Source organism: Heterocephalus glaber, unplaced genomic scaffold (genome assembly GCF_053883595.1).
Source record: "Heterocephalus glaber isolate CG9 unplaced genomic scaffold, H.glaber_assembly_v1.0 deba00001481, whole genome shotgun sequence".
NCBI classification, from domain to species: Eukaryota; Metazoa; Chordata; class Mammalia; order Rodentia; family Bathyergidae; genus Heterocephalus; species Heterocephalus glaber.
This window is the reverse complement of record NW_028258317.1, coordinates 17,573,838-17,601,299: the sequence shown is the minus strand read 5'-3', so window position 1 is coordinate 17,601,299 and position 27,462 is coordinate 17,573,838. Positions and strand designations below refer to the sequence as shown.

The 27,462-nt window shown below is 43.9% G+C and overlaps 1 protein-coding gene across 8 annotated transcripts; it reads left to right on the top strand.

Moving 5' to 3' along the window:
- The first annotated feature begins 345 nt into the window (after positions 1 to 345).
- Positions 346 to 25,049, top strand: Phf24 (PHD finger protein 24). Of its 8 annotated transcripts, none has more exons than XM_087183732.1 (9): positions 346 to 489; positions 12,531 to 12,582; positions 12,694 to 12,912; positions 13,540 to 13,725; positions 18,645 to 18,723; positions 18,993 to 19,198; positions 19,542 to 19,702; positions 19,993 to 20,091; positions 20,381 to 25,049. In XM_087183732.1, the coding sequence occupies exons 2-9, from the start codon at positions 12,535 to 12,537 to the stop codon at positions 20,475 to 20,477; spliced, it is 1,095 nt and encodes a 364-aa protein (XP_087039858.1). In that variant the 5' UTR covers positions 346 to 489; positions 12,531 to 12,534; the 3' UTR covers positions 20,478 to 25,049. The 8 variants fall into 8 exon arrangements, with proteins under 8 accessions (XP_087039858.1, XP_087039856.1, XP_087039857.1 ...); XM_004873911.3 differs by lacking the exon at positions 346 to 489 and adding an exon at positions 938 to 1,069; XM_087183730.1 differs by having other exon boundaries at positions 12,531 to 12,912.
- Positions 25,050 to 27,462: the final 2,413 nt, after the last annotated feature.

Sequence of the window (27,462 nt, the reverse complement as noted above, 5' to 3'; positions counted from 1 at the left end):
ATCTCCACTCCGTCACACACACACACACACACACACACACACACACACACACAGTACCTGGGACAGTGTGGAAAAAAATACTAGATGATCAAAAAATGGTGACATGTATTTGAGATCTATAATTGAATGTACAAGAAAATGCAGGTGTGTTAGAAATATAAATAATTTTAAGTAAAGGGGTTCTCGGCATGTGTGCAAATCTTCATTTATTTCCTTATAATTAATTGCTACATGCTTTATGACTTAATGTTTTTCTTGGCCTCTTCAAAGGACGGAGTTTGTTTTAATGCACATCGTAGTCCTCAGAACTGCTGGCCTCCTGACAGGCTAGCTGTTTGGATACTCTAAGAGATGAGGATGCGGAAAGTAGGTTGCGTGACAGCTCAGCTTTGCTGCTGGAAATGGAAGACCAATAATCTCTGAAACGGGCCACAGGGTGGATCAGGCCAGCCTGATCTGTGAAGGCTCATCTGCACATTCCGGAGGCCGGTGGGTACCGCCAATGTAGGTGCCCAATGCCGGGTCCTGAGCCTGGAGACTGGGTGGACGGCCGGTAGGGTCCGCTGGATGAGTCATTCTCGCTACCCCAGCTCGCACTGAGACAAATTCCACCCGGACCCCTCCTGAGCCTCGGTGCAGCCCCCTACCGTGCCTCCCGGCCGCCTCCTGCGGGCGGGCCCTGACCTTGCCGCGGGCGGCCAGTTGGCGCAGTCCCCGAGCCGTGCCGCAGTGACAGTGCCCCGCTCGAGGGGGCGACCCCGGCGGCACGCGCGCCGACAGCTCCGCAGAGCAGCCACCGCCCCCCGCGCTCCCACCGAGCCTGCAGAGCCACGAGGCCCCGCGGGAGGTGCAGGGGGCGGGGCGGGGTGCGCTCACCGCGGGCCGAGGGCGCCTGGCGCGGGCGCACGCGCCGCAGCCGCGCGGGGCGGTGGGTGTGCTCAGGGTGCGCGCGCCGCCTCAGCCTGCCGCGCCGCCCGCTCCCGCCGCTCGGGCCCGCACGTCGCCTCCCGAGCGGCCGTGGGCAGAGTCCGCCAGCCCTGGACCCGCGTCCCGCACCCGGACAGTCCCGGTAAGCGGGGCGGGGAAGGCGGGCACCGAGCCGTCACCTAAGGGCGGGTCTGCGGGTCCGTACAGTCCTCGGGGACGCTGAGGTGCCCGTGTGGGAGCAGCCCCAGGGGCCCGTTTGGAAGTGGGTGAGCCCCGAGTGGGCGCTGCCTCCACCCCCATGGGAGAGTTCCCGAGGCGGTGTGGAGAGCCGCCCCCACGGCCGGCCGATCTCCTGTGTGCATCCCTTGTGTGCAGGGCGCCCAGAGTGCTCTGCACTTGCTTCCAAGGGAGCCCCAGTGTGAGTTTAACGTCCCCAGGGGGACCTTCTGTGTCACTAGGGGAGCCAGCGCCAGGGTGGCTGCCTGGAAGACCATGTGAGAACGCAGGGGCGCCTCAGGAGACCGTGGTGGTGATGCGCCCTATAGGGGACCATAGCCCCAGAGCTGCCTCAGGGAACCAATGACTTGAGGAGAAGGGATCTTGCCAGATCCCTGAGTGACCTCCCTAGCCCTAAGGACTTTGGCTTTGACCTCCTTTGGGGTTCTGTGTGCTCTCACTTGTCTCCTTGCTCTTCTCCAACGTGGTCAAGAGGAGACTATAGGGGCAGTGGCCTTTGTTCACTTTGTAACCCTACCTCCTGCATTAGAATTTCTTTTTTCTGTAATAGCCCACTTGACCTCAAGCTTGGCTCTGCTGAGGTAGAAACTGCTGTAAGAGCTCAGGTCCTTAAGGAGGGGAGGAACGTGAGGCCTCTGAAGCAAAGACAGAATGAGCCTTGACCATTCAGAAGCAGTAAGATCAGGTGGAATAATTTTGATATGCCCTGGAAGAAAGGATATAAAGATTATTGAGCACCAATGTGCCAGGTCCTATGCTGGGTATGTTTAAACATGTCCTATAATCCCTACAGCTTTTTGAAATTATCCCCTTTTAAATATTAGGTACTTGAAACTCAGAAAGGTGTAGCAATTTGCCCAAGGTCACAGAGCTTGGAATCATGAAACCTATTCTTCAAGTTTTATTTGGGAAAAAGTGTCAAGGAGAAAAAGAAAGAATGGACATTCGTTAATAAATTACATAAAAGTACTGGGCATGGGGCTTGGCAACAGTATATGCTCAATGTGATGAGTAAACAAGTGGATGAGAATTCTTTAACTGGAGATGAGACTGCTGCAGGAACAGATTTCCACAGTACATATAAGCAATACATTTCAACGTATTGCTTCCTTGATTGGCAGCCCCACTGTAATGGTACCTGGAGATAGCTCTGGACATAATTAGGTCTGGAAGAAGGCTCTAGTATGGTATTTAACAACACTTGCTTGGGGGAACTAGAGGAACCCTTCAGAGGTGTTCTGAGGCCACTCTCATTGAGGCAGAATCCTTGAGGGAGGAGAAAGAAGTGATAACTTTTAAAGAAGCATAACCCACACCGTCCTGGTGGCTCTCTGTGCACCTTGAACATTGGTCCATAAATACCACTCAGGACACTTTTGCCCAACAGGGCTTCTATAGGAGGAAGAGGAGGGTGAAAAAGATGAGAGCTAGGGAAGGTTTATTGGGAGTCTGTTCTCTGGGAACTGCAAAGATTCTGTATCTGACATAGTGATGCTACCTTGGTTCATTCCCTCAATGTTTTCATTCAAGCTGAATCCCAAGAGTTTAACTTTGGGCCCAAGAATAGACTCTGGTTTCCTATTAAAAAATGGAATAGTGAGAGAGCCAAGCAATGGAATTTACCACAAAGTCTTTCTAGTTTTCTTTTTCCCCTTCTTTCCACACAGCCAACCTAGTAACATCATCCTTTAATAAAATTGGCTTCTCTGGGCTCCTGGGGTTACATAGTGAACAGTGAGACCGAGTTAGTGAGGAAACAGAACAGCCTAGCTTACCAATTTGTTGGTTATGTTTTTAATTTGGTGACTTCCTCACAGATGGGTGTGGAACCTCATGAACAGCTCAATGGAGTAAACTCTGACAGAGTTTCATATTGGTTTGGTTCTCCAATTATAAAGTTGTTTATGACGCTCTCAGTTCAAATCCCTCTTATCAGTTATCCCTCTTATATTGTCTTTTTAAAAGAAAATCAGAAGTATCAAGCGTGCAAATAGGATCTTTGCTCTTAATTTAGATATTTGTCTTTGAGTTTTATTGCTAAATTTGTCTTTTTATTGAGGGCTGTTCATGTCTCACCCCCTCCTGACCCTGAAAAAAAATCACTTGACTAATTCAGATGCTACCTAAATCTTGGACTTTGGATTTTATTTCATGTGTAGCATAGGGTAAACATTAAGATTTCAAAACTTCTAAGAATAATGCTTAACTCCCCAATAATCACAATGATTCTGCAAATAAAATCATTCCAGAATGTGTGTGAAGGATGTCACCAGGTGGCCTTAATCTGCTCAGAAAATGTTCTCTTCAAAGGGAAATAAAAGAATGGCTCACTCATTTTCATTTGAGTGTGTGCAAATTGTCTGGATTTTACTCTGAATTTCTCAGCCTTTGATCTTCCCATAGTCTGTGACCACATTCTTATGGCTTTCTTCTTCCAACATCTGCCATATTTTTACCAGTGCTTCCTTTTCCTTGAACATGGATAGTAAAGCCTTCCCAGGTCCATTTCCCACACTCCTTGCATTTTTTCCAGTACACCTGTTCCTAAGTGGATCATACTTATGCAAATAGTTTCCCATCTTTTTAGCTACAGAATCTGTTATCTTTCAGTCCCACATGCTTCTCTCCAGCAATGATGCTTGGTTTCTTCTGTCTTCATTTCTTAAATTGATTTATTCATTTCTGATGGGAATATCATTATGTATTCCACCCTTCAATCTTAATGACCAAGTTCTGAGTTCTGATGGGAATTTTGTACCATCTTTGGACCAAGAAACCTAAACAGTCAGTGTCCAGCTGGATACATGATTATTGTTTCCATTATAGCATCTCTATTCTCTACACGCTTTCCAACAATCCCCTCACAGAGACCCACATACATACTAAGTGCTGCTTACTTGCCAGCACTTAGCTATATAAATAAGAGTTCTTTCCCTTAAGGAGTTCACATAGAATCAGTCTGCATTTCTCTAATCACTAGCTATAAAGAGCAGGAAAAATAAGGAGGGAAATAAGTTTTACAGAATATCTAAAGCAGTCAATGTAGAGGCATCATTGAAAGCTGCCATTCTGTGCCTCTTCAGGCAGCCACATCCTAGCCTCTCTGCCAGAGTTAGTTTTGTTCATATGCTTTTGGTGCAGTGGCCACACCTTTCCCTCCCTGTGACAATAATGAGAAAACCATACATTTGGATAACATGTTAATAGTTTACAAAGTTAACATGTTATACTTTACATATGTAGTCTCTATTTGATTTTGAGAAATATATCCTTTTACTGTAGTCTTACCTCCTTTTTGTTTCATTTTTGTTGTTTGTTTGCATTTGAGGTTTATGAGTCTCATATAGAGAAAGCCCCAGTGATTCACTGTGATCACCACCTACCAGCTCTTAAGTTGTAAAGAAGAGTTTCTTGTTGCGTCCTCAGCCTAGCAGTGTACTCATTGATCAGCCCTGGAACTAATCAGGGTTATCCCTCTTCTTGGCCTCAGGAAATCCAGTTATTTGAGTTTATGTGGATTTTTTAATCTCCTTGAAATTCAAATGAAAATTCCTTTCTAAACGAATATTTTAAGCTTACTACCTCAAACCAGTTCTTTGGGCTGATGCTAATTCATATGTGAAGGCAGGTTTCCTCTCCTATTTCTATCTTGCACCCAGGCTGGCTTCATATCATCCAAGTCTTGATGGAGTCCCCATATAGCTCCATGCCTTGGCATGTGTTCTTACCTCTTCCTGGAATGCTTTTTTTTTTTAATCTACCAGGGTAACTCCCACTCATATTCAAAATTTAGCTCAAGCAACACCTTTTTTTTAGTCCTACACTCATGCCCCCTACACATGTAACATACTCATTGCATTCTCACTGTCAAGTGAGATTTCATTTGTTCGGTCTGCTAACAGTCATTAGTACCTCATTTGTGCCTGAAACATAGTAGACTGCACTTAGCAAATGTTTGTAGAATCAACAATCAAGTAAATGGCAATAATTAAAATATAATAACTGCATTAAGTGGGGCTGAATCTGTGCTTTGGGGACCTAGAGCAGAAAACAGGGAGTGCCTCTCATCTTGCTAAAAAGCTCTGCTTGCTAAGTGCAGTCACATCAGCCAATCACTGATGGCATGATGTTCCTTTACTGTTGCTCTGCTTCTGTGGGAAGTCAGCACTGTAGCTTTTAATGAAGACTCAGCCCAGACCCCTAGAGGCTAAAGATCATGTCATAATTTTGTTCTCATGTATATTAGAGCTTTGTGAGCATTCAGTAAATATTAAACCACTGAAGAACCTCCCTTATGCCTCGTAGTCTTTAACAGAGGCCAGGAAGATAGTTTTTTGCTCAATTTTAATCCTGACTGCTCCTTGGAAACCCTAGAAAAGGTCTGTGCAGTTAGGATGACTGTATCTTCCTAGATAAGCAGAGATGAATGGAGGGCAATGAGGAGGTCCCAGGTAAACCCCTTTAGGGTCTATGGGCCTGAAAACTAAAAATAGCATATAGTCTACTGCCAGGCAACAGAATAGCTGAGTAGGAAAACAGGCTTCAAGAACACTGTAGTGAGGCACTGGATTCCTAAAGCATCAGCCAGTCAGTAGAGAACAACTGGACCACTTAGGGCGTAGATTTCCTCAAAGATCAGTAGAGGGTAAGGGCACTCTTCCTGATGATTTTTATTTAAAGTCTTGGAGTTAATGCTGATGTGGACAGTGAGCTCAGGGTCTGTGCTGTGTGTATTGTTTTTTGTTTGTTTTTTGTTTTACGCACCCTGGTTCTGCTGCTTTTCTATACTTTTGTGACTGGTCACTTTCTGTGTTAAGTACATGGCTTTCTCTGAGCTGCTTAGTCTTTCAGATGCATTCTTTCAGAAGCCAGTTGTTGGCTACCTTGAAATTTTTCACTTGTATGTGCAAATGCTACTTGTGCTAAATTTCTCATCTCAAACCCAAGAGAGAAAAGATGAATTTTCAAGCTTCCTGCTTGTGCCCTAAGGCAGTTGCCCAACTGTGGGCCAGGCTGCAGTACATAGGATATAACATAAATGCAAGAGACTATTGACTTTGGCCATGTTGGGCTTGGAAATTGGGTACATTTTAAAATTTTTATAGTTTTCCTCTGTAGTCAGAGAAATCATCCCTTGTTACTGTATAATATCTGTTCTCATTCCTGCAAGCCCTGACTCACCATTCAGGGTCCACTTCTGGGGAATCTAAATAGATGTGGTAAGATAACTGCATAGTTTCTAGAACTGCCTTCCAAAAATTTGATCTGATCAATTTTCTGGCCAGCTTTGATAAAGACAAAGGGCATTGGCACCATGATCTCAAATAAACTTTTTATGTTGTTAAGTTATCTCTGCAACATTCATTTAACAAAGATGTGTAGAACATATGCTCTATGGAAGACAGTGGGGACCATCTAGACTTTTCTCCCTCTTGACCTCAGTGAAAACAGATCTTTTTTTTCTACCTGATAAACCCACTCTTGCAAAGTTTCTTACTCCTACTCAGAAGGTATCTCTTCTTGTTCCTGCCTAGGGAAGCCCTCATAGCCTCTAGAAAAATCCCTTTTAGTTACTTTTGTGCCTTTCAAACAGCTGTCATTCTTGTATCAAGAATCAGATTAAAGCAAGTAAATGCATTTTACATTTAGCATGCTGAATGAGGAAACTCCTGCTTATTATGAGGGTTGCTCCTTGAGCTTTCCACACTATAAATCTTTATAGAGAATGCCTAGGACGAAAGGTTTCCTAGCTACCTTTGTCTTCCTTATTTCTCCACCAGCTCCTGCTGTGGAGCAGCCCTTCCACCTTATTCCCACAATTTTGCCCTTATAAATAATCCCATTGCATTGTAAGCAGCTACTCTGCAGGGAATGGGTGTATCTTGCACACACATCCCAAGCTACCCACATATGTCTTACTGCCTGACAAATACATGTAGACAGGCTTCTCTTAGTGAAAAATGAATTCTGGTTGTTATTTTAATTTTTTCCAGTTCATAAAGCCAGACGACATATTCTACCTTCTTCTACCACTATTATTTTCCACTATCTGTTTCTATCCCCCAAGGTTTTTTTTTTCCCCAAGCCTTCCCTATATACCACAAATTCTTGATAATCACATCATTCTTGGGACAACATCTTTTTATCCCGTTTTCATTCTTGTTACAAGACAGAAAACCCCAGTTCTAAGCACTAGCCAAAGAAATAGTCACTAGGAATAATTTGTAGAATCTTTGCAACTTGATTTTCTTTTAACTTGCTCTTCTTCCTGGGACTTATTCCAGCACAGGAGAAGCCAGGATTTGTTTTTACCCATAGCTAATCAGTACCACTTGTTTCCCTAGAAATTAGAGCTCATTGTGTTAATTTTTCAGATAACCCAGGTGCACATCTTGGATATTTCAGCATACTCACTTTTAATCAAGGTGTCTTTTGTATACAGGTTCAGTCCTCTCCATTAAACATAAAGGGATTTATCCTCACTCTTAAGGTTTAATTTTGTTGTTTCCTCAGTTTATAGTCAAAATCAAAGCCTTATCAGTTCAAAATGATAGGAAAACAAAAAACAATTAAAAAGACTCAGGGCCTTGTTTGGATTTTGATGGTTTCCTTTTAATGGCTCTACATTTTCTGCCCTTACAAGGATAAAGTGGTCTAGAAAATTGAACCATCTCAAGTAAAAGGAATAGGAGTGCTGAAAGGAGTCTGTGGTCAGAACTAGAAAGTGTTTTTTTAAATTTGTTTTGCTAGTGGATGTCAGCTTCTTTACGGATAAACTTCTACAACTATCACAATGACATCATTGACAATTGAGCTATTCTGCCACCTACCTCGTAAGCACAAGGACCCGAGTTCAATCCCTGGTACCAAAATAAACAAGACAAAAAAAGACAATTGAGCTAGCTTAGTTGCAATTTTTGGTGTCCATACACCGAATAATGGTATCCTCACAATAAATAATGGGTTAAAGCAGTTCTACAGTGTGTCAGGGGGTGTCTGTGGTTCGTTTCGTGGTATGCTGTTGAGTCAGTTCACTTGTAGAGAAAGCCTCCTAACTGACTGGCCATTGTTTAATAACTGTCATTACATCATCTGAAAAAGCTAATAAGAACTAAATGCATTTTATTGCTTTTCCTCCATTCTTGAATCATTCTTGAAAAAGTGAATTTAGGCTGGGTATGGTAGCATGTGTCTGTAATCCCAGCACTCAGGAGGTTGAGACAAGAGGATTGCTGCATGTTCAAGACCAGCCTGGGCTACATAGTAAGTTCAAGGTCAGCCTGAACTACATAAGTATTCCTTATGTTCCCAGGCCAGAGAAGCTCAGCTGCTTTATAGAGTAGGTTTGCCTTTCCTTCATCTTCCCTTTCTTCCTTCCTTTTTTTTTTGGTACCAGGGATTGAACTCGAGACCTTGCGCTTGCAAGGCGCACGGTGGAACCACTGAGCTAAATCCCCAGCCCACTTGTTTTTTTTTTTAAATACAAACATTATCTTACAATTCTGGGCAGTCAGTAGTCCAGCACAGCCTCACTGGGCTTAAATCAAGGTGTCAGCAGAGGTGTACTTCTTCTTAGAGGCCTATTTGTTTTCTTGCCTTCTCTACCTTACAGAATCCACCCACATTTCTTGGTTCACAGCTCCTTCTTCTCTCTTTGAAGCCAGCAATAGCCCGTCAAGTCTTTCTCATATCTCATCATAGTGTAGCTTTTCTGTTGTGAAAAGTATGTTATCAGCTATTTAACTCTGCTAAACCTTCCAACCTACAGACTTAAGAAAAGCCTGAGTAAATTGTTGATCTTGCATGAAATTGTTTTTTGGGGTTTTTTTGGTACTGGGGATCAAACGCGGGTCCTTGCGCTTGCGCAGCAGGCGGCAAAATTGTGTGACATTGTTAAGGGCAAAGATTTCCTATAACCTTGTCTTTATGGGTTACCATCTTTTTTCCCTCCGAGGCATAGGGACTGAACCCAGGGCCTTATATACAGTGCTCTAGGCAAGCACTCAACCACTGAACTATACCCCCAGCAAAGACAACCATCTTTAAATCAAGAAAAAAAAGTATACCTATTTAATAAAACTTTGAAAATGATCCTAAGCCTGGGTTTTTCAAATCGCACATTCAAATCTATTAGTAATTTATGAAATCATTTCAGAAAGTCATTATCAGGGTAGCTTTAATGAAATAGGATAGACTATATCAGGGACCAGCACATGTAGGAAAGTTAGGATTGTTCCACAAAATTTTGTGTTTGACAAGAGGTCTATAAACATACATACATAAAGGATTACCACATAAAATGTATTTCTTACTCTGGGTTATGGTCAAAGTTTGAAAAACATATGTATATATATGCATACATACATACCTAGTAGTTCCAGAAAATGTAATTGCTCATGATTAAAATATGCAATTAAGGGTGATGTGTTAGTTTTGAATTCGCCTTCTTAATGTGCCTCTCACAATACTCAGGGGACTCACCTCCCTGTATAACTGTGGAGCACAAGCATTGCTCGTGAGGCATCTGGGCAGTGTGTGGGGACCACAGGCCCAGTTCAGGGCCTCAGAAAAGACTTCCAACATACATTGTCCTCTCCACTCCCATCCCCAGTCTGGCTGGATCCCCTTATATGGTCACTTGCCCTAAGTTCAATCTCCACTAGCACAAAAAAGTGAGCATTCTAACTTCTTAAGAATACTTGTTCCGATCAGTCTTTAACAGATAAATGCCCCAAGCCCAAAGCAATAAAGCAGCATGTTCATCAGCATATCCAAAACTAAAACAAGTCACTAGGTTGACAACTCTAGGATTTTTTTAATATAAATAATGTGCAATATAGGAAAATTAGAAAATAAAAAATACAGAATAACAGATCAAAAATATTTTAGATCATAATGATATTTTTGTAACTTTATTTTTTCATCAGTGTGTTTACATATTTTAATATCTTTCTGCATCAGTAATTGCACTTCTACCTCAATGTTTTCATGTTATTTAGTCTTCTTGGTACTATAATTTATTCTTCTGTTGTCCAATATTTGTTTCTGATGGGGGGAAGTTTTTTTTTTTTTTTTTTGGTACCAGGGATTGAACTCGGGTCCTTGCACTTGCGAGGCAGGCGGCAGAACTACTGAGCTAAATCTCCAGCCCCTAAGATTTTTAATCACAGTGTGTTGTGAATTGTCCACTGAGGCAGGATTTACTAAATCTGCTCACTAAAACTTTCCTATCACCTTGTAGGACAGTTACTTATTCAAAGTAAGTATTCCTTAGTCATATATTTTAATTTTATAAATTTACAAATGGGGGAGGTGGATCTTTCCGTCTTAGCTGTTTAGAAATTTAAGAATATAGATTTCCTTGGTAACAGTAATGCCAGGGTAGAAATTTGTACCATTGTAGTGCATACAATCAGTGTTTCTGGCAAGAATGTGTGGTTGTCAGATGTGCTGTATATTAAGGTTTTATGTTAAAAAGCAAGATTTCTGGGCCGGGGATTTAGCTCAGTGGTTCCGCCCCCTGCCTCACAAGCACAAGGTCCCGAGTTTGATCCCTGGTACCAAGAAAAAGAAAAGCAAGATTTCTGCATAATTAATTAATTGGAAAATGTCTATTGGGCATCTATTTTGTTCCAGACACCTTGCATTGGAGCTAGATACTGGCAGGGTGAAACAGTCTGTTAGAGGAAGCTGGCATTGATCAGATAATCATCCTATTAAATATGTAATGATGCTCCAGAGCAGAAGAGCATGGTACTATGAGCAATTCAAACTGGACTGGAATCAGCAGTTATTTCCCCGAGGAAGTAATACTTCATCTAAGCTCAACAGGTGAATGGAGGGTGGAGGAATGTTCAAAGGTCCCAAGAACAGAGACAGCTTGTAATCCCAGCTACTCAGGAGGCTAAGATAGGAGAATTCTGTTTAAACCCTCTACCTCTTGCCTGGACCACTATAATAGCCTTCTAATTGTCTCGATCTCTCTTCCTCCCCATTGTCACCTTTTCTTCTCAAATAAACTGAGGATAACTTTTTACCCATACCCCAAGATCCACTGTGACCTCCAGCAGCATGCTTTAATCCTCTTCTATATACTCCCAACATTTCAGTTGAATTTTTTGAACTGGTGTTTTTTTTTTTTTCTTTTCCAGTACCAGGAATCAAACTCAGGACCTTGTGTTTTCCAGGCAGGTGCAGCGCCACTGAGCTAAATCCCAAATCCCCCACTTATTTGAATTTTTTGAATTCTGATATTGAATAGTTTGCATGGTGAGATGCTGCTTTCCTTTCTTCTGTTTCCCATGATGAGTACTGTACTTAGTGCCTTTCACAAAATAATGTTCAATAAGCCTTGATTAAAATGGATTGAGCGCAAGGCTAAAATGGACTCTGCTCCTCTTAGAACAGGCATTGTCCAGCTAACTTCCCTAAGACTCCTCGGGCTATGAGATTGCAGACCAGCTTTGCGGTGTGCCGTGTCACACCCTCACTTTCTGGTACTGTACATTGGTTCTGTGGAGAAGGGCAAGGATGACATTCCTTTTTAATTTGTAGAAGAATATGGACCTTTCTTGAACAGTTCAAAAACTTACAGCTAAAAATGTGGGAATGACATTAGTGAAGTGTTACAAAAGTAAAATGCATTGCAGAACTTATAATTGCCTGTGAGGGACAAAGAGATCCACAGAGGCATGGCTACTAACTGGAGGGGGCAGAGGATTATTTGTTGTCTTGACCATATTCATAGGGATGGCAGAGTTTCCTGACTGATTCTGGTATCTTCTAAAGATAAGAGTTTATTCACTATGACTTAAAAGGTAGTAGTCGGTTAATGAGGATGATCCCTGGATGAATTGTGTACAGTATTTATTGGAGGCACTTTTCATCAGTCAGAAGGCCTGAAATGTGTAGTTGCAGGTTTGCTTTGAGCCTTGAATCCTCTTGTGAAGTAGAGGAAAGATTTGAGATCCAAAGTCTCCAACTATCTCAGAGTGACAGAGTCTTGCAATCCCTGGACCAAATTGGCTTTAGGATGGGAAGAAACATCATTTAATACATGTAGAGTGCTTTCCACTTTACTAAGCACTGTTAAGCCCATTTTCTTGTGTTAGCCTCATGACAGTCCTATGAAGTGGGCTAAGCAGATAACCTTCATTCCATAGATGGGGAAATCAAAGTCACAAGGCCAATCAGAAGTAGAACCAAGATCTTCTGATTCCTTAATACATGCTCTCTCCATCCCGCCATGCTACTGAGTTCTAGAAGAGGAGAAAACTATGTAACAGTACTTCCCACTTTGGTGAAACTGATTGGCCCAACATGTTCGGCCATTGGTTGAGTCTGTGCCTTCTTCTTTTTGTCCACAGAGCCATGGGGGTGTTGATGTCCAAGAGGCAGACAGTGGAGCAGGTGCAGAAGGTGAGTCTGGCTGTGTCTGCCTTTAAGGATGGGCTTCGGGACAGGCCTTCCATCCGACGAACAGGTGAGCTACCAGGGTCTCGCCGTGGCACTGTAGAGGGCTCTGTCCAGGAGGTGCAAGAGGAGAAAGAACCAGAAGCAGGCAACCCAGTGGTCCAGGAAGAGAGCAGTGTCCACCGTGCAGCCTGGGAACGGCTCCGAGATGGGCGTGGAGTAGAGCCAGAGGAGTTTGATAAAACCAGTCGATTCACACCCCCTGCCTTCATCCGCCCTACCCGGAAGCTGGATGATGACAAGCCTCCAGATATCTGCTTGGAGCCCAGAGAGCCCGTAAGTGTCCAGTTAGGGCACGATCCTCCAGTCTTAGTCTTTCTGGAGATCTGAGCATGGTTGAAATGAGACTCAAAACCAGAAAGCTGAGTCCAGATTACATCTTGGATTTGTCTTAGTGAGAGACTTGGGGCAGTGGGTAATGAAGATCTACCAACCCTCCCACCTACAGGCTCTCAGTCATGGATAGTAATGACCACTACAGAATGCATTTGGAAATTTCGGAAGGGAAATTTAGGACGGTCATAATGACTGGGAGTTCCTACTGGTGTTTGATGCCAGGAAAACCAGTGATGCTATATGTCCTGCAATGTCTGGGAAAAGTGCTTACAAGAGATTGTTCTTTCTAAAAATGCCATTAGCATTCCTGTTCAGAACATGGCTATAAAGACTTGGGCAGAAGAGCCTCCTGGTTCTTTTCCACCAGGAAGAAAGCTCTGTTGCCTTAAGGCTGGCTTCAGTTGGAACTGTTCCTCTAGGATGCTTCAGGGAGCCTCAGCCCTAGACAGGTAGCTCTGTGCTCAGTGGACATAGGATCTTGCTGCCTCCACTTTCACATCCCTGCCATATACCTGTTTACTCCCACCATCTTTCACATGCCTGTTTACTTCTGCCATCTTTTCCCAGGTTGGCAGCGATGAGATGTGCGACATCTGTGAGGTCTGGACGGCTGAGAGCCTCTTCCCATGCAGGATCTGTACCAGGGTTTTCCATGACGGCTGCCTGCGCCGCATGGGCTACATCCAAGGAGACAGTGCAGTGGAGGTGATCGAGATGGCCCACACAGAAACAGGCTGGAGCTGCCACTACTGTGTGAGCTGGGACTACAGGGATAGTGGGCTGCAGAAAAGCAGAGGACTTGGCACTTTTCCCAGGGGCCCAGTATTAGAACACTTGTTTCTAGGCTGGGGATTTAGGTCAGTGGCACCACGCCTGCCTCACAAGCACAAGGTCCTGAGTTCAGTCCCCAGTACCACAAAAAAAAAAGAACACTTGTTTCCAGACAGTTACCTAAAGGGTTTTCTAAGTACTTACAAAGACCTTAGAACTATGATCAGGTTTCTCAACTCTGTATTATTGATATTTGGGGCTAGATAACTCTTTAGTGTGATGGCACATTATAGGATGTAGCTGCATCTCTGGCCTCTGCTCCGCTAGACGCCAGTATCCCAAGTTGTAATAAGCAGAAATGTGTCTTCTAGGACATTATCATATATGTTCTGGATGGAGCAAAATCATCCCCAGTAGAGAACCACAGAGCTGGGGAGTAAGCTGGATAAAATAATCCTGAGTACTCAAAAGTAACTTTACTTAAAGTTTCTCTAATTGTCTGTAGTTATCATTTATTGGTTCTCATTTGAAAAACCAACCAGCTTGCTTCTAACAGGAATAGATTCTATCATTGGAAAACCATTTAGTCCTGTGATCCTCAGTTTGACCTATCTCCTAACTCTTAGAAACATTTTTTCATCTCTGAAGTGATCACTATGTGAATTAAATAATAAAGCTCTATTGATTCAGAACTTTGCAAAATAAATGTCTTCCATTTTTTAATGAAAGACAAAATCTAAGATTTTCATTGAAAGCCAGATTCATATCCATTTCTCACCATACCTGAAATAGATTCAAGTCTTTACTTCTTGATATCTTGTCCTTCAGATAGTGTCATTATTCTCTGATTTCAGAGTAAAGAGCATCTGATGATTGCCCTCTTCTACCTACTGCCTAGAAAAAAGCAGAGACATGTCACTTTGTCTTTAAAATAAAGTACAGAACAATTAATTTTCAGCTATTAAACATCTTTTCCCCTAAGATTTGCGACAACCAAACCTGCTCTACCAACAACCTTCCTAGTTTCCCCACTAAGGATGCCAGCCTTTTCAACTCTACTTGCTGCCATTTCCTGCCAATGTGGGACTAGGTTGAAAGTGTCTCTTTCTATCTCCCAAGAATGCATTGCTCCCTTCCCAGCTTCTGTCATGGTCTTATCATCACTACTACCACTGTCTGCCAGGTTTTCTACAAAGGCCTTTTCTAAGTTCATCTCCATTTTTTCCCTCCCTTTCGAACACACACAGACTTCTTAAAAGAACTTCATTATCTGCATCCATCATTCTGCTGAATTGGCTCTTCCTAAGGTCACCAGTGATCTCCTAAGTGTTAAGTCCAGTGATTCTTTCTCAGACATCTTATTTGACTTTTCTGAGGCACTTAGCACTTTTTAATTTCCCATTTTTCTTAGAGTTTGAGTATTTTTGTGTGAATTATTACACAACATGTGGAAATTAAAGAAAATATAAAATCCCTCCACACTTGTGTTACCATTGTTAGCATGAGCTACTTTGTTCAACTTTCTCTCTCTGTTGATATCCAATACCCTCTTCTCTATTGACTTTCCTCCAGCCTTCTCTGACCCTTCTTGGTCAGTGCCTTTAGGTTTTTGTCTCAGTCTTAAATGCTGGTCCTTCTCAGGGTTCTGTTGCTAATACTCTTCTCACTGTACACTCTTTGGATGACTTCATCCTACAGCCACCATCTGAACACTAATAACTTCCATATCTGTGTGTCCAGACTTAAATTTCCTGTCTGTGGGACTTATCCATCTTATGTCTCATGGATACTTCATGCTCAGCTTGCCCCTAGATGAATTCATCTTTTTCTCTAACCTGCTCTTCCTCCATCGCTCATATCAGTGAATTGTAATACCATCCTCTAGATCTGAGTCCCAGCTCATTTTTCTCCCTCTCCACTCAACATCCAGTAAGTCGTCAGTTCCATTAACTCTGCCTGTCTTGTCTCTCCCTTCTTCTCTGCTCATACCCTTTCACTCTCTTCCTCTCCTGATGATTGAACCCAGGGCCTTCACACTGAGCTGTATCCCTAGGCCTTTTTATTTTTTATTTTAAGACAGGGTCTCATTAAGTCACCAAGTTGCCCAGGCAGGCTTTGAACTTGTAATCCTCCTGCCTCAGCCTCCCACAGTATTGGAATTACAATCATATGTCTCTGTTCTCACATCAAAATTAGCCTCTCTTTTGTTATCTGCACTATTGCAACAGCCACCCAACTTTTCTCCATGCCTCCAGACTTTGCCACTGTGATCCATTTGTTCACAGCTGAGATCTGACCAATGTATTCTCTACTTAAAAGCCCTTGGGTGCTTGTCCTTTGTTCTCAGAATAAAGGTCTTTTTTGAAGAGCTCAATCAAAGACATTTCAGGTGCTTCCCAGTCAGGCTATCTACCCTCCCTTTTATCATTCTTCCCTGAAATTCCTACTCACATTCACACATGCTCTATACTCCAGCCACACTAAATATGTCACAGTGTTGCAAACACAACATTGTGGTGCCCAGAATATATGAGGCCCTCAGTAAGTGTTTATTGAAACCATGCTTTGAGTTCTTTTTGAAATGAATATTCATGAAATACCTGCTTGTGTTCTTGGCTGGTATTTTGATGAAAAAACTTAACCTAATAGAATCTTTGATATAGACTGCATTAGTAATTCTGAAATAAGATATCAATGCTTGTTTGGAATTAAATTGTCTTGTACCACAAAAAATCATTTGACTTTGGGGTGGCATCTCTTTCAAAACCATTCTGGAGTAATCTAATGCAATATAATCTACTAGGAGCAAAGCTAGAATTAGTTTTTTAACTAAAATACTCTCAAGCACAGCTTAACACAGAAGGCAGATACATTAAATGTATAAATATGGAGTTGCTGTGGTTGGTGGAGACAGAGACAGCCCTGCCCACTTACTACTGTCTTGTCCTCTGCAACAGCTTTCTAAGGCATTCCCAAGAAATTGCTCATTATCTCAGAGGATAATTTGAAAACCAATTATGTTTTGTTGTTGTTGTTTTGTTTTGTTTTTTTCTGTACTGGGGATTGAACTCAGGACCTTTGAACCGAACTACATACATCCCCAGACCTTTTCTTTAAAAGACAGGGTCTTGCTAAATTGCAGGCTGGGCTCAAACTTTCTGTTTAAAAAAATTTATTCATTTTTAAAATAAATTTTATTTTATCCCATTGTTCCATTCCCCTTACGCTCCCTCCCCTCCCTGTGTACAAAAGCTTTGTTTCCATTTTTTCCTTCTGTTTTCACTTTTCTCTTATCCCTTTCTTCCTTTCTCTCTCCCTCCTTCCTTGTTCCCCTTCCCATTTGAACATTTCCCATTTCCCAGTATTTATTATATATTTTAGTCCTTATTTCTACCTTCAGTTTCTCACACCAGAAAAGCAATGCAGTATTTAAACATATTTGTACGATTTATTTCACTTAAGAGTATGGTCTCAAGGTCCATCCATTTAGCTATAAATGTCTGAAGCTCATCCTTCTTTATGGCAGAGTAGTACTCCGTTGTATAAAAAACCCCACATTTTCTTTATCCATTTATCGGTTGGTGGGCATTTGGGCCATTTCCAAGATTTAGCTATTGCAAACTGTGCTGCTGTAAACATGGGTATATCGCTGTGGTAGGATGCTTCTAATTCTTTTGGGATAATACTAAGAAGAGGAATAGCTGGGTCAAATTATTATACAGTTTAATTCTAGTTTTTTGAGGAATCTCCACACTGATTTCCACAGTGGTTGCACCAGTCTACACTCCCACCAACAGTGGAAAATGGTTGCTTTTTCCCCACAGCCCCTCTCGCATTTGTTATTGGTTGATTTCTTGATAGCAGCCATACTTTCTGGAGAGATGGAATCTCAGTGTTGTTTTAATTTGCATATCACAAATGACCGGTGATGTATTTATTTGCCATTTCTAATTCTTCATCTGAAAAGTGTGTATTCATCTCAGATGCCCACTTTTGGATTGGGTCTTTAAATTTGGGGGGGGGTCTGATTTTTTTTGAGTTCTTTATATATGCTAGATAATAGTCCTTTGTCTGATAAATAGCTGGTAAAAGTTTTTTCCCCACAATGTGGGTCATCTCTTCACTCTGTTGGTGGTTTCTCTTGCAGTGCAAAAGCTTTTTAATAAGATGGGGTCCCAGTTTTTGATTCTTTGTAGTATTTCCCGTGCTATCTGGGTTTTGTTCATGAAGTCTTTGCCTACTTCTGTGTTCTCAAGCATTCTACCTATTCTCTCTTCAGGCAGATTTAGTATTTCCATTTTAATATTTAGATCTTTGATCCATTTTAACTTTAGATTAGTGCACGGTGAAAGGTATGGGTCTAATTTCAATCTTCAGCCTGTGGGAAGCCAGTTTTTCCAGCACCATTTATTAAAGAGGCTATCTTTCTTTCAGTGAATGTGTTTGGCTCCTTTGTCAAACATTAGATGGCTGAGCGTGTCTGGTGTTGTTTCTGCATCTTCTAGTCTGTTCCATTGGTCCTCAGGACTGTTCTTTTGCCAGTACCAGGCTGTTTTTATCACAGTGCTAGGCACCAACTTTCAATCCTCCTGCCTCAGCTGCCCAGAGTACTGGATTATAGGTGTGAGCCACCACACCCTGACAAAAACTAGTATTTTAGCAAAAGGGACTCAGCTGGAATTGGTATATATGGATTCTGGGGCAGATTCTTCCCAAAGTTTAAGAATTCTGAACAAGTCCTTTGCTCTTTCTGGGGTCTCAGTCTCGTCTGTGAATGGGAGGCTCAGATCAGGTGATCTTGGAATTGCCTTTCAGTTGAAATATCATTTCCATTCCTCTTGACTGCTTTCCTTTTTCTTACTAGCCTATATGGCTGCTGACTTAGCTTTTCCTTTTTTCAGGACAACCTCAACTTGCTGCTTACTGAGGAGGAAATGTACAGTCTCACAGAGACCTTTCAGCAGTGTAAAGTCATCCCTGGTAAGGCTTAAACAGCACTGCTGGGAGGGAGAAGGGATGGACAGAGTTCTTCTTCATCCTTTCTAGGATTAACTATGAAAGGCATATTCTGGGATTTGGGAGATAAGGGATAAATGGGAGATTATTCCTGAGTTGTTGGCCAGAGAGGCACCCACCCTACCACAGCCTCAGCTGTGTCTTTGGGGGGGCATGAATGTGCCCTGGAGGTGAGCAGAGGTGTCTAAAGCTGAAGAAGGGTGGGCATGGCCAGCAAGGGGTGCCTCCCACAGATTGCTCCCTGACCCTGGAGGACTTCGTGCGCTACCGCCACCAAGCAGCAAAACGAGGGGACAGTAACAGAGCTTTGAGTGACAAGCAAGAGGAACAGGCAGCTCGCCAGTTTGCAGCCCTAGACCCTGAGCACCGAGGCCATGTAGAGTGGCCTGACTTCTTGTCCCATGAGTCCCTCCTACTTCTGCAGCAGTTACGTCCTCAGGTGAGAGAAAGCTGGAATGAGTGTCCATGGAAGGGGGAGAAAGAGGCCTGGGAAGCATGCTGGGCAGGTTAGAGATCAGGGAATAGTGTCCGAGCAGGAGCCAGTTATCAGGAATGGGTGAAGGTTCCGTGTGGTGACAGCTGATCAGTGCCCAGACCAGGGAAGCTGCCCATAGAAGTTGGTTTACATTGGACTCCCCTGAAAACAGTGTGCTATCAGAAAAGCTCTGGCAACTTCTAAGAGAGGTTGCAAAGGTTAGGTCATAGGAGTAGGATTTTCTGTGCCTTGACAGTTTACAAGAAATCTTTAACTCCAAGATCTTAACTTACCTCTTCTTCCTCAGAACTCTCTGTTGAGGCTTTTGACAGTCAAGGAGCGAGAACGAGCCCGAGCTACCTTCTTGGCATGGGGCAGTGGGAACACCATCAGTGAGAAAGAGTGTCGCCGTGCCCAGCACTCTTGGTTCGGCAAACACCTCTCAGAGGTTCCTTCCTGCAGCGTCAGGTCCGCTTCTTACCAGTCCCAGCCTCCCTCCTCCTTTTCCATGCAGGTGACCCTTGGTGTAAAAGGTAACTCCCTGGTTCTACCAACAGCCAGGAGAGGATCCTCCTGTGTATTAGGCAGAGGACATTGATTCCTTTTGGCCAGGGCATGGGATGGCCCCTACTCTAAACCCTGTGTTGCCTCATGTCAGATAAGTCTGGGCAGGCATGTGCAAAGCCATGAGTACATCATAATGTGAGACAGACCAGGACTTTTACCATCCTACTCTTAACCAATGGTCTTATATCTAGCAGCATCAGCCATGTGGGTCCCATAGCAGACAGCAGCCCAGCCAGCAGCAGCAGCAAGAGTCAGGATAAGGTCCTACTGTCTACAGAGCAGGAGTCCAGGTAAGTGGACCCTCTTCTTGGCTGTCTATAGTCTCCGCCCCCATAAATCACATATGTGTAGGAGAGGGCATCATTCACTGCCACTGCCAAAATAGAAAATGCCCACTTCAGTAAGCCAGGCAGCTGATCTTCTGGATTGGTAATACAGCCAACCATAATCATATCAGACATGAGCCAAGGCTTCCCTGAGTTTTGTCTAGCCCAAGCCGTGCTGCCACTAGGATCAGGTCTCATAAGCCTTTAGGCTCTGCACCCAGCAACACGAATCTGTTCTTTACTTCTACTGCAGATCTGTGGACTGGCCTACCTTCCTGCAAGAGAATGTCATCTACATCTTGGCTGCTCGCCCCAACAGTGCAGCCATTCACCTGAAGCCCCCAGGATAGTGCGGAACATAGAATCTTGGTTCAGGGACATTGGCATCCTTTCCCTCTTTTCCTTTCTCCCTTTCCTCAACCAACCTCTGGCACTGAGACTCATGGGGATGGGGCACTGCCAACATCTTAATTTGTCATTAAGCGTTATGGCACTGAAATCACCATTCCCCTCACAGCAGAGGCAGTAAGTGTACTGCCACAGGGAGAAGATGAGAGCTGTGGCAGCATCCACTCCTGGACCAGCCCCTACCCTCACATCAGAGACCAAACCTGCCACCACACACGCACATATATGCACGTGCGCACACATGCCTCGCTGTCCATGCCTTTAGAAGCCTGGTTCTTTTTAGTTGAAAAGGACCAAAATCCCTTTGTGGAAAAAAAAACCCAGACATAGATAAGATGGTCTCTACTCAACTCTTCTGTTGCTCAGTTCTGATTTCCAATAGACAATACTCGGATTGATTGATTGATTCTTAAAAAGGAAGTATACCAGACTCACATTCTGGAAATGCTGAGAGGGCTCTTCTGCCCACACTGAAAGCCTCGTCAGCAGGGAGCTACTATTACTAGTTGGAATCTACTATGTTCCTCAGGTGTGTGGGGGTGGGAAAAAGTTGAAAATCACCACTGCAGTCTCATCCACTATTTATTTAAATTTTAATTCCCTATGACAGAGAAAGAAGCTAGCTTATGAAACGCTGACCAGAAAGGGGGGAGGCAGCCTGTTCCAGAGACCCAGAATTCCAGGAACCTCTCACCCAAGTCATCCAAGTCCATAAATCCTGAGTAGAGTAGTTAAAAACTGGGGTGTGGGCTGGGGATTTAGCTCAGTGGTTCCACCGCCTGCCTTGCAGACAGAAGGACCTGAGTTCGATCCCCGGTACCAAAAAAAATCAAACAAACAAAAAAAATGGGATGAACCTTCCTGGTCTATTTTTCAAATGGTAGCTCATTACCCAAAGAACCTGAATGGAACAAATATGTTGGCAGGATCCCGAGCCCTCTGTATAAGACTTCACCCAAGTCAACTACCACAGAGACCAATGAGGATAAGGTCTGCATGGAAGAGGAGAGGAGAGAACTCATGTTTTTCCATCATTCCAGGTCAACCATAGACTTAGAAAAGTGTGCTATTGTGTGGAGAACGGATCCAGCTTCCACAACTCAAGAGAGAGCAGCTCTGTGAAGCCCTGAGAAGGGATTGCCTTCTGCCGTAATGACAATAAGGATAGGAAACAACTGGGCTTATGAAGAAGATCTGCATCTCAGCTCTCTCAAGCACAGGAGGTCCCAGTAAAGCCTCCTAGAGGCACATTTCCCCTTACCCCATAACTGTGTGGCCTCAATTGCTGCTTTTCCTCACTGTTCACTACATGTCCTTACTCTTCATGCTAGGGCCTGGGCCTGATATGGAGGACTTTGGGGGCAAGCAAGGCACCAGTGGTGCCAAACTTGGCCTGCAAGCCCTTCTCAAGTTTTCATCAAGTTCTCAAGTCAATATGTTATGGGTCAGCCCTGGCCTAGGGGCCCAGGTTCTGTATTTCTGTTTCCAACTGCACAACTTAGTTGTAAGAAGACATGACTACCAAGAATTATTCAAGAGGGAATTGAACTCAGCCACACAGAAGCTAACATATCTCCATTGTGTAAGGCCCTTGCACTTAGAGAAAGAGGAGACTACCACTCAGGGGACAGCAGGGAGCTGCAACTAGGGGCTTATAAAGAGCCCTGTGTAGTCTTTCTGTAAGAATGACCTAGAGCAGGATGATAATCTTGGGATAAATTATTTAGGAATGAAATGAAACAGGAAGCAAATGTGGGTTCATATTTATGATCCTGAACCTTTGAAAATCCACAGCTTCTCCTTAGCCATATTCCCAGGACTGATCAGTAAGAGGGGTCAATATTCAGCCTAGTTTTTTTGGGTTTTTTAAAGGAAGAAATGAAAGAAAACACACTCTTGCCCCTAAGGACTGCATCTGAGGTAGCCGGGCCTGAGTTTTTGCACAGAGAAGATTAACACATTGAACAAGGGCTCTTGCTTACTATCCTGGCAAGTAACCTAGTCCAGTAGCTGTGGGCTGCTCAACCTCAAAGTTAGGACATTTTAAGTCTCTTGAGTTTTTGAGAGCTGAACAGTTTTTTTCTCTCCTGCCTCTTCATCAGTCAGAGGGACTGAAAGGCCATCTTCTTGGTCCCTAATCTTTCACAGATCAAGGCAATGCCTACCGCTCTGGTACTGCTGCTTCTAGCTCTCAGCGGGTGAGTGGTGAGAGACCACCGGCCAGATCAAGCTGGCTGTGTTCCAGGGTTTCAGAGCAGGCCCCAGAGTTCTTCCACAATGGGAGCAGGCCCATTTACGATCACTCTTCCCTATCTCAGGGTAGCAAGCTTCCTTGATGGGGGTTCTGCTGTAGAGGGCCCAGGGGATACTGTCCCCAGCAAATTAAAATAGAGTTCCTAATCCACAGCAGGCATAAGAAGCAGAAAAGCACACAGGGGCAGCCAGCCTCTTCTATGTAAGTATCTAGCTCTACCAAAGGGAGGGTCCACTGCCCCCCAGTCCAGAGGTGCAGAGCCCTACCCCAAATACTTTGCAGTGTTCTAATCCCTAGAGCTGTACTATAGTATGTACAGAGATGTCCAGACTTTCATCGACCCAGTTAGGCCCATTCCCTTTTCAAGCATTTTCATCACTGTGACTGAAATTCTGCCAAGTACAAATTTAATGTCTGCCTCTTAACAAGGGTATGAAAATATTTCAATTGTTTTTACACTTGGCTACCAAAAATTGAGATCAGTGCTTTTTCCCACCCCAAATCCCAACCATGAGAGGCTTGGGTTATGTGTATGCTCTTTTGAAGACCACTTAGGGTAAGTGACTGTTTTTACCCACCAGTCATCCATGCTCAGATTTAAATAAAAGGGCATCTGAATGACAACGTGGAGCTGCAGGGACGGATGGTCACTGAGGGAGTGGCTGTGGCCACGTAATCTCTGTAGGTCTGCAACTTTGCTTCCTTTCCTCAGGCTGTCCTTCTAACAGAACATTCGAGCAGTGACTCCTCTATGGTATCCCAGAGATGGAGCAGTTTCCTCACTCCTGGGTACTGATTCAGTTCTCAATTGCTCTTCCTTTGAGGACAGCTGCAGCAGAAGCCATGAATATGTTGCCTTTTTCTACCACCAAAGCAATGGACTAGAATGGCAAACACCCACCTTTCTGGCCCTGGTGCACCTAATGGAATGTCACCCTAGCCTTGTCTATAGTGGCCAGGTGTTGAGGTTCCCCCATTCCTATCACCAGTATGGAAAGCACATAGACTGCCTGAGGAGAGGGCACCTCACCAGGCAGTGAGCCCCAGGGTTGTGCCCATCCCTCTTATCCCAAAACACAACTTCAACCATTGCAAGCATCAAGGATTTGGTAAGAGTGATACCAGGAAGCCCTAAAGCCAAGAAAAAGGCTCAGCAGAAGGACTAGGCCAGCCATGACACCCCAGAGCCAAAAATAACCTCTAGGCAGGGCTGGTAGAAGGCATTAATGTTCCTGCAAGTATGTCCCTTTCAGACCTGCAGAGTAAAGGCAGAGATACAGTATATAGTCATGAATTGCTTAACAGCATACATTCTGTGAACTAAGTGATTTCTTTGTAGTATGAACTTTATAACGTACTTATACAAAACAAAACTAGGTAATATGGTACCACGTGCATCACAGTTCATTGTTGGAACATGATTGCTATGCAGTGCATGACTGTTCTGTACTTGGCACCAAAGGTCAATCGATCTTGATGCCAGGATTTCAGGACATCCTTGAAGCATTTGTAACTGTAGTCCCTTTTTACCCTTCCTATTTACAGTGGAACAACATTTCTCCTTTCTCCTTACCATTTAGTTTGAATTTGCTAAGATATCTCTCTAGGCCCCTGGCCACAGGCCAGACAACAGAGATCTTGAGTGGGCACTTGGAGTGCATCACTCCTGTTCCCAGTAGCTCAACCCTAGAGGGGAGTGGGGCTGAGCATATTCCCAGCTGTTGGTTTCTTGCTGCCCTTATTTTTGGCAGCCTTGAAAGGAAAAGAAAATGAATGGGTCACAGAATTTCTACTAGATGCAACCAGCACTCAGGAAAAGCTGCCTCCCTCTAGGCCACCTACCCCAATGACACAGAGGCAGTCAAGTCTTATCTGGACCCACGATTAAGAAGCCAAATCACATTCCAGCACCAGGAATAGCACCAGGTTGGCCTTTCTATATCCATGGTGAACAAAGGCCTTCAAGCTTAGCCTCCAGCTGATAGGGATGTCCATGATCTGTCTCCCAACCAAACACAAGAAAGGGAGCTCTTAAGAGCACTTGAGTAACAATGGAGGATCCAACACCCTCTAATCCCTCCCGTCCTTTCCATGTACTTTTCTGCAGAAGGTAATTTGACAGTAAGCTGAGGAGAACATCCTCAGGCCCTGTCTTCCTGTCTACAGCTGCATGCTCCTCCCTTGCCTCAGCCTTCATGCTACTCCAAGAAGAGCTCCCAGAGTACAGCAGAAACCATAATAAAGAGATTGTGATACTACAGCTTCCTGCTTCCTTTTGTTTGTAGAACCTACCATTTATCTGTCTCTTCCCGTAGTTGACCAGTTTCTGGGCCTGAGAATAAGACAGGAGCCATAGTAGCTTCCAAGAACACACTACACAGTGGCTCTCTGGCACTTGCCTGGCCCTAACCTTCCCAAGAATCAAGTGATGAGTGTGTGTTGGGATCAGATAGAAGATACAGCAATCTATCCCGCACAGGTACAGAAAGGAAATGGGAGGTGGGGACTGAAGGGGACCATCAGAGCTTTTGGAGAAATTGAAATAATAAGGTTTCCCAACGTATCTGCTATGTATTGTCCCCCTCCTCACCAAAGGACAGTTTTAGACACTTCTCTCAGCTCCAGCTGAGCTACAAAATGAGGCAGCTAGTTGGTTGTTTTGTCCTAATCTCTGGGACCTCCCTGGTCAAGTTTCTTCCCACGTTCACCACTGTTTTAATGTGATATGATAGAGTTGGGGAAACTCAGATATAGAGAGGAATTTGGAGGTCTATGTGGCCCCCATTCATCTCTTTACCTGGTGAGAACACCCAGTCCCTCCAAGGGGAAGTATCTCTTCTAAGCTATAAAACGGGCTGACAAAATCAAAGATCCCAGATACAAGTAATTGCTAACATTTTTTATCACTTACTATGTACTGGAAAATCCTAAGTGGTTCACATAAAGTCAATAAGCTTCAAAATAACACTATGAACGGTCTAGGGGTGTGGCTCAGCGGCATGTTGCCACGCATGCACAAGGCCCTGTGTTTGATCCTCAGTATCACATGAAACAAAAAACCCTTGTGAGATGTGTACTGCAGATGAGACAAGTGAGGAACAGCAGCTATGTTTCTCAAGGGTACATAGTCACATAGGAAGTGGGAAGCCAGTTAGTCTGCATTCATTGCCCATGTTCTTAGCCACTTCATTGTGCTGCCTGTCAAAGTACACCTCAAAGGAACCACTGCAGTGTGGTCTAGCACCTCCCTCTTCTACCCCTGGAAATAGACCTAGACAGGTATCCAGGCCTATAGCCATGTCACAGATTTCTTGCCACATGTACAATTCACCTCACTCACTGGACTCTCATACCTCCTCTCTTTGGAGAGATGGGGATGGGGGATCCATTAGACCCAGAGGCATCTTAGTGACATCACACCGGCCTCTTCCTTGTCTCCAGAATAGCTGAGCATGAAGGCAGAAAAAGAGGCATAAAGACTGGGTCTCTGTGGAGTAGAACAAGTTTATGCCACCCTCAGTCCAGCAGTCCTGGCTGGGGCTTTATGCCCTCCAAGGACTGTCCCTCCCACCATCTGTCATGTATTCCCATGGTTGGTTTGAGCGTTAGTTTTACACAAACCTCCACCAACCTGTCCTGGTCTGGCTCATGTATACTTCTTTTTTCCCTAAAGAAAGCCATTTCCCAAAAGGAAACGTTGGCTGCTAAATTTGCTAAACATGGAGTAGTGTTCTCTCTCCCACCATTTCCAAGGATGGGTTGGAGTTTGACCTTGCTGAATGTTTTTTCCTCTGGAAAACTGTCCATGTCCTATCTGCCTCCTGAGCTAGTAGTTGAGTAAGAACAGAATGAGACTAGTAAGAGGAAAGAGCTTAATACACTGTAAGGCACTGAGTGAGCAGCAAGGATTTCTGCTCCATTTGAAACTGTCTTCTTCCACTCTCCCAGTCTCAGGCAGAGCTGGGGGTACAGCCAGTGGCCTCTGTCCACAGTGCTGAAGTCACAGCCAAGCCATCTGGGGACCTTCGGTCTTTCTTTGTCTCACCTTTAAGTAAATATCAAGTACACAAATTTTCAACCCCAAAGATTGCCCTAAAATTCAGAAGCTGTCAAAATGTTTTTTATTTATTTCATATATCTTTGGTTTTTCAAATCCATAACAGGTGCAGATGGGCAGAAGGTGATCTAGCAGCTCAGGGGGGAAAAGCATGAAGTCTTAACTTGATGTAGATGAACTGCATGAGGTGGCTACCTAAAAACTAACTGATGCAATGTGAGGCTATATGGAAAGAAGTCAGAGAAGGGAGACAGGCTGGTTCATTTATACACTGCACCAGTGCTCCTGGAAGAAGTTAATCAAGGCCAGACACCACAAACTGAAACCCATAAAGAAGAACACAGTCCTAGTGGCTGGAATCAAGGCAGAGGAAAACCCTATGAAAGCATTAATCCTGAAGAGGGGCAGACATGAGGAATACTGAGGGCTGACATATGGCACGTGGGTATGATGAGGTTGATGTGGTCTCAAGGACAGAGCTAAGACAAAAGGTGCCACTAGGGGAAGGCAGATTTCCCCTCATCAGGACCAAAAGACAATTGGGTATGAGGGATGGCAGTGAATCTGTATAAACATGACAGAAATGCTGTGTACAGAAGGAAATACCTTATCGAGT

Bases quoted from the DNA above. Each gene is read 5' to 3' on its own strand.
- Phf24 (XM_087183730.1), top strand. From the start codon at position 12,535: ATGGGGGTGTTGATGTCCAAGAGGCAGACAGTGGAGCAGGTGCAGAAG. The intron at 13,726-18,644 runs GTGAGCTGGGAC...TCCTTTTTTCAG, and splicing joins GCTGGAGCTGCCACTACTGT to GACAACCTCAACTTGCTGCT. The intron at 19,703-19,992 runs GTCCGCTTCTTA...TCTTATATCTAG, and splicing joins GTTCCTTCCTGCAGCGTCAG to CAGCATCAGCCATGTGGGTC.